Here is a 6825-nt window from a genome sequence, read left to right as displayed (position 1 = left end):
AACAGTTGAGGGAAAGATGGTGTGGTGAAGGAAGCCAGATGAGCAAGCAGGTCTAAGTGGGAAAGCATTGCTTTTCCTACAGGAATTTTCATGTGCATTCAGGCTGTAAGGATCTCAACTTTTAAAAAAGCCACATTGTTCTCCCAAGTTGTTGGGGAGCTGGTTCACCATTGACTTCTGATCTCTGGAGATATTTTCATAATCATGGAGCTGTCTTTCTTTTCACTCTTTTACTCTCTTTCTAGACAGGCTTCTTGGATACCAGGGGTTGGTGGTGGGTGGGGGGAGGTTCTGGGGATGGTTAAATTTGCCTGGGCAGCCTCAAAGTTCAAAAAGGAGGGACAGGGAAGCTTAGCTAAGAACCAGGAGTTTGACATACTTAATCTCTCATTTCATCCTACTGATGACTTTGTGAGGTATATCTTTTTAATCCTAGATCTACAAAAGAGAAAGCTGAGGCTTGGAGAGGTTCTTCATTTTGTTCAAAGTCATACAACTTTTACGTGGTGTAGCCAGGATGGGAACAAGAGCCTGGCTCTCTGCACTTCCAACACCACTGCTGAATCCGGGTTTGTCTGTTTTCCCTCTCTTCTTTTAACTATTGTCACACAGATTCCATCATAGAACCCATCACGTGGAGGGCCACTATTTCTCTTTCTTTTGTATAGTATGTTTGCTTCCCCTACCCCAGAGAGTAAGGTGCTCAGCAAAGGTGGCTGTCTGGAGGCAACACCCCCTTCTCACCGCCACACTTGGGGTTGGGGTGCGAGGCAAGGCAGGGCTGGCGAGGTGGATGTTGCAGCTGCCACCACTGCTAGGTGATGGGAAACGACTCTCCTGCCTGTGCATTGACCCGAAGGCATTTTCCATTTCCTAGGCCCCTCCCGCTTCCCGTCCCTCACCTCTAGCCCCTCGGCTTCAGCTCAGGCCCCTCGGGGAGCATCCCTTGCCGTGAGACTGACAGGCTTTGGGGGCGCAGGGTCCTGTTCTCTGCGCTCTAGCCCATCTGTGTGCAGAGCCTCGTTCCCAGGCGCCTGGAGCTCGGCGGGCATTGACGTCAAGCGCCGGCGGAGCGCTGCCTACAGACGGTTGACCCGGGCCCTCCTCCACACCCCCTTCCTTCTTCACCTCCTCCCTCTTTCCTGCACGGGGGCTCGGGCTCACTATAAAAGGTGGGAGCGCGTGGTGCCCCAGCAACGACGAGTTTCAGAACCATGGAGAGCTCCCGCGTGAGGCTGCTGCCCCTCCTGGGCGCCGCCCTGCTGCTGATGCTACCTCTGTTGGGTACCCGTGCCCAGGAGGACGCCGAGCTCCAGCCCCGAGCCCTGGACATCTACTCTGCCGTGGATGATGCCTCCCACGAGAAGGAGCTGGTCGGTATTCCCCTCGCTCTCGACCCCCTTGAGCTGTCGCCTTGTCTCTTCTCTTGCACGCCTCCCTCCTCCCCCCACCCCCACTCCTATTCCCAGAGTCAGGGCGCGGGGAGCTGAGCGCAACGCCCAGGCACCCACTGCCATCCGAAGAGCGTCTCGAGCTCACGGGCTCCTGGCAGTCTGTTGAGCGAATCCCTCATCCCGGCCCCTCTGAGCAACAGGGGCCCCAGCGGCTCAGAGACCCGCGGTCAGTACCTGGGACAGCGTCCGCTAAGTTTCCACCCCTCGACCATTCCCTGTGTCCGCGGAGTCCCACCGCAGAGTGCGTGTGGGTCCGGGGCTCCTTATAACTAGGGCTGGAAGTGCGCACCTGGGCTGGGCTCGCAGCCAAGGCGGCAACTTCAGGCTCCGAAGCGGTGTGTTGCAGATCGAAGCGCTGCAAGAAGTCTTGAAGAAGCTCAAGAGTAAACGTATTCCCATCTATGAGAAGAAGTATGGCCAAGTTCCCATGGTAAGGTTTGTGGTCACTCCCTTCCCGTGTTTTTCCAAGAGAAAGTACACCGCCTTGAATCGTACACACAATCTTCTCTGCAGGATGTGGCTAAATAACTTAGGTAATGGGCTTGCAGGATTCTGTGGGCTCCTTCTTCCTTCCCGGGTGAGGAAATGGGAAAGCAGGAACAGGGGTTGTAAGAAAGTGTAAGTCTATTGTTTGTTGCTCAGGAAAAAGGTCTGATTTTTTCCCCTCTGAGCGGGCAAGAAAAGGAGCCAGGAAATGTGATGCTCCCCTTCCCACGCCCCCCAACCCTCGCCACTTAAAGGTGGAAGAAACTAGGATAAAACTAATAATGTAAGTTTCTTTAAAAAATGTACTCTCACTGAAGTTACAAGCACAAGGCTCCCTGTTTCAGATCTGATTGTACGTAGACCTCTTGTGATGGTGATGGGGTCCAATTGCCCCTTTCAAGAGACAGAAATTGCGTTGACTGTGAGACTTGCCTGTTGGGAACCTGGGTTTGTTCATACTCGATGACCACACATTTTGTTGTTTCAGTGTGACGCCGGTGAGCAGTGTGCAGTGAGGAAAGGGGCAAGGATCGGGAAGCTGTGTGACTGTCCCCGAGGGACCTCCTGCAATTCCTTCCTCCTGAAGTGCTTATGAAGGAGCGTCCATTCTCCTCCATACATCCCCATCCCTCTACTTTCCCCAGAGGACCACACCTTCCTCCCTGGAGTTTGGCTTAAGCAACAGATAAAGTTTTTATTTTCCTCTGAAGGGAAAGGGCTCTTTTCCTGCTGTTTCAAAAATAAAAGAACACATTAGATGTTACTGTGTGAAGAATAATGCCTTGTATGGTGTTGATACGTGTGTGAAGTATTCTTATTTTATTTGTCTGACAAACTCTTGTGTACCTTTGTGTAAAGAAGGGAAGCTTTGTTTGAAAATTGTATTTTTGTATGTGGCATGGCAGAATGAAAATTAGATCTAGCTAATCTCGGTAGATGTCATTACAACCTGGAAAATAAATCACCCTAAGTGACACAAATTGAAGCATGTACAAATTATACATAATAAAGTGTTTTTAATAATTGCCCATAGTGCACTGCTGTTTTCAATATAAGTAATTTAAGTGGAAATGGTGAGATTAATCATGCTGTTGTTTTCAAAGAAAAATATTTTAAAAATAGCAGCCTATTGGGAGAATGGCACCTTAGCTCCAAGGAGTTTTGATCGTTAATTAGAAGTTTGCCAAGCCAGTTTTAGTATACTCTATTTTTCTTTGATTGCAGCGATGTGGTGTGTGTATGTGTGTGTGTGTGTGTGTGTGTGAGAGAGAGAGAGAGAGAGAAAGAGAGAGAGATGAGTGAGATGGAGATGGTTGGAGTTGAGGTTATAAAATTTTGTTTATTAAAACTTTTAGCCAGACCCTTTACTTTAAACAGTGAGACCAATAAAATATAAACAGTTTCATGTTTTAGTCACATTAAAAGCAATTTGAAAAATTAGAAATTTTGTTTTGACAACTCCCTTATTAGAAAATATACATTGATTTAAAGATATGGGCTGTTTAGGGTTGTTATTTGTCTAAAGACTCCAAGGTTATAAGACCCATTCATTCCCACAAGTAAATTCACACTCTTGGAAAAAATTCTCTATTCCAGGAGAAAGAGTCATTTCAGAAAATAGTTTTGAGGGGAACAAATAAAAATTGGAGAAGGTGAGAATTCAACTCAAGAAATTAAAACATATTAAATGTAAAGTTAAGTCGCTTTTAAATATTTCTGAGTGCTTATTTGAGGTCACATTTCCAAGGGTTTAAACCAGACTAAGTAACATCTAAGTAGCAGCATCATGAGAGAAATAAATGTTAACAGCTTCATAATCCAAACTCAAGAGGCACTTGCATAATAGCAGAATTGAAAAATAAAGCCCCTCCACCGATTCATAGGGAGTTTTCTGACAGAAAATATTCTTATACACAGTTACCATTTTCAGTGTGATTATTATTATTAGCATGCCTAATCTTGCAAGATAGATATTATTACTATTTTTCAGAGTAGAAAACAGAGGGCAAGAGAATTATGGAATTTGCTTACATCATATAATCCTAAATAATAATTTTAGCTGTAATCCCTTTGACTCCAAAGATTTGTCCTTTTTCTCCATGTCACTTAGGCAATCAACAGACTGGGCTTTGAATTCCCCGGAAAGCACATCTTTCCTTAATAAAAATTGCTCACTGGGGGCCAAGGTGTATTTTTTGGGGCTGTGCTTCCGTTTGAATTCCCCTACACAAGCCTATATGTGATTAGAATGTGGTATTTTTGTTTGTTTCTTTTTTTTTTTTTTTTTTTTTTTGAGACAGGGTCTCACTCTGTCACCCAGGCTGAAGTGCAGTGGCACAATTACGGCTCACTGCAGCTTCGATCTCCCAGGCTCAAGTGATCCTCCCACCTCAGGCTTCTAAGTAGCTGGGACCACAAGCATGCACCACCATGCCTGGCTAACTTTTGTATTTTTAGTAGAGACGGAGCTTCGCCATGTTGTCCAGGCTGATCTCAAACTCCTGGGCTTAAGTGATCTGCCCACCTTGGCCTCCCAAAGTGCTGGAATTACAGGCGCGACCCACGTCGCCCAGGCAGAATGGGATATGTTTTAATTTTTAATAAGTGCAAGTAGTTATTTAATAGTTTCACAGTCTGCTACTTTTCCAGAAATCATTTCAGTTAGAATATTCTTGAGCCCCTTAACTATTCCTATCTATCATTCCTAAATAAGTCAGATCAGGAAATTGCTTTAGTGAACAGGCAGGACCGTCAGGGCTAACACACAGAACTGCCTTCTCTCCTTATTATTTTTTTTAGAGACAAGTTCTCACTCTGTTGCCTAGGCTGGAGTGCAGTGGTGCCATCCTGGCTCACTGCAGACTCAAATTCCTGGGCTTAAGGAAACCTCCCACCTCAGCCTCCCAAGCAGCTAGGACTATAGATGCACGCCACCACACCTGGCTGATTTTTTAAAATTAATTTTTGGAGAGATGGGGTCTTGCTTTATTGCCCAGGCTAGGTCTTGACCTCCTGGGCTCAGGCAATCCTGCCTCTGCCTTCCAAAGCACTGAGATTACAGGTATGAGCCATCACACCTGGCCAGAACTGCTTTCCCTTTTAGCCTGGTGTGTTTCCCCAAAAGCAAGAGATGCTGGAGGAATCTGGAGTTCAAAGAAAAGAATATAAACTTGACTCTAAACCTTTTTAGCTTGTTCCCCTCACCCTTGCCTTTATTCTGTCATCCCTCCTCTCTTGTTTGATAAGACTAAGGGATATGAACAAGTGGCTATAGGAAATTGGTAATGGGGAATCTGTGGGCTCTGTATGAAGAGGCTTTTTTTTTTTTTTCCAAAAATTTTGTCTGGGGGCCCAGATTTTCAGTTAATGGTGCTAACATGTTCTGCACTAATGATAGCAGCACTTAATTTTCGATGGCTTGTTAAAAGTAACTTTGCCTTCCCATTTTATCAATACTGGAGTGATCAGTCTTGGTGAGTATTGGGGTAGAAGATCAGAGCTGGAGTCCAAGGTTCTGCCCTGTCATACAGTCATAGCTGCTGATCCCATGGGGTGAGTGGCTCATACATCCCATAACCCAAGGGCCAGGTTCCCTTCTCAGAGGTTAACATCTAATCCTATATCCTGGACATTGCTCAGCATGCAAGAGGCAGTGGAAAGTCACACACCTGCTCTTGCTCTTGTCCCCATCATGAGTCCCCCCGCCCCCTTAAATGATGTTGTAGACAGGCTATATGTGCTGCCTGGTCATTCACCTTGTCTGCTTGATAGTGGTACATTTTACTGATAGATTTTATAATGACATTTTTCCTTGCATGGGATAAACTCCGCTTAGTTATGACAAATTTTATAACACATTATTGGCTTCTATTTGTTGGTATACCTACTAGAACTTTTAAATCTATGCTTCTAAGAAAAATTGATTTGTAATTTTCTTTTCTTATACTGTCATTGCTTAGTTTCAGTGTTAGACTGTAATAGCTTCAAAAAATGAATTAGGAAGTTTGTTTTCCCCTTCCCTTTCCTTGTCTTTTGAAACAGTTTGTAAAGAGAGATTATCTGTGACTGTTTGGTTAAATTCTTTTGTGGGCGGAAGACTTTGATTACTGAGTCAATTTCTTCAATGATTTTTTAAATGACCTTGGAACTATGACTGGGGATAGATGAGACATGAGAGATTTGCACACTTCATTTGGACTTAATTTAAATCTAGTTAGGAAGGGTGTTAAAAAAGATCTAAGAATAGAATAAGGAAGAGCTAAGTTTTTGAATTTATAAATTGAAGGATAACTTTAAAACCCAAGAAGGCACTTGATTAATCTTTGCTGTGCATAAAAACTACTCCCAGAGATACAAAACCAGCCAACCAAACCACTCACAGAGATAACTATTGGTTTATTCTGTTTTCTTGAGTCCATCTTAAAGGTTGTATATTTTTCTGGAAAATTGTCTTTTTCATTTAAGTTATGAAATTCACTGGCATTGGATTCAAATCTATTCTGTAAGTATAATTTTGTCCCACTTTCATTTCTAACATTGCTTAAATACTCTTTCTCTTTTTTGGGGGGATTTGTATATTTATTGGTCATGTTTTTGTGTTATTAATCCTCTATAGTTGCTTTGTTTTCTAACTTACTGATTTCTGGTATTATCTTTGTTTCTTTCTATTTTCTTAGGTTTTACTTTCTAGTTCCTTGAAAATTAATTTATTCCCAATAGTTTGGTGTTTTAATACATATTTTTAAAGTTGTAAATTTGCTTTGAAGTAGCAATTCTTTAGTGTAGTGGTGTTATTATAGCTTACTGCAACCTCGAACTCCTGGACTCAAGTGATCCTCCTGCCTTAGCCTCCACATTAGCTAGAACTACAGGTGCACATCACCAT

The 6825-nt window shown here is 43.7% G+C and overlaps 1 protein-coding gene across 1 annotated transcript; it reads left to right on the top strand.

The window, feature by feature from the left end:
- Positions 1–436: 436 nt before the first annotated feature.
- Positions 437–2965, top strand: CARTPT (CART prepropeptide). Its single transcript, XM_063810374.1, has 4 exons — positions 437–569; positions 878–1373; positions 1801–1884; positions 2428–2965. Exons 2-4 carry the CDS (start codon positions 1215–1217, stop codon positions 2533–2535), a joined length of 351 nt encoding a protein of 116 aa, XP_063666444.1. The 5' UTR covers positions 437–569; positions 878–1214; the 3' UTR covers positions 2536–2965.
- Positions 2966–6825: the final 3860 nt, after the last annotated feature.

The sequence above is a fragment of the Pan troglodytes genome, chromosome 4 (assembly GCF_028858775.2).
Source record: "Pan troglodytes isolate AG18354 chromosome 4, NHGRI_mPanTro3-v2.0_pri, whole genome shotgun sequence".
Lineage (NCBI taxonomy): Eukaryota > Metazoa > Chordata > Mammalia > Primates > Hominidae > Pan > Pan troglodytes.
The sequence above is the reverse complement of the archived record's forward strand: the minus strand, read 5'-3'. Positions and strand labels throughout refer to the sequence as shown.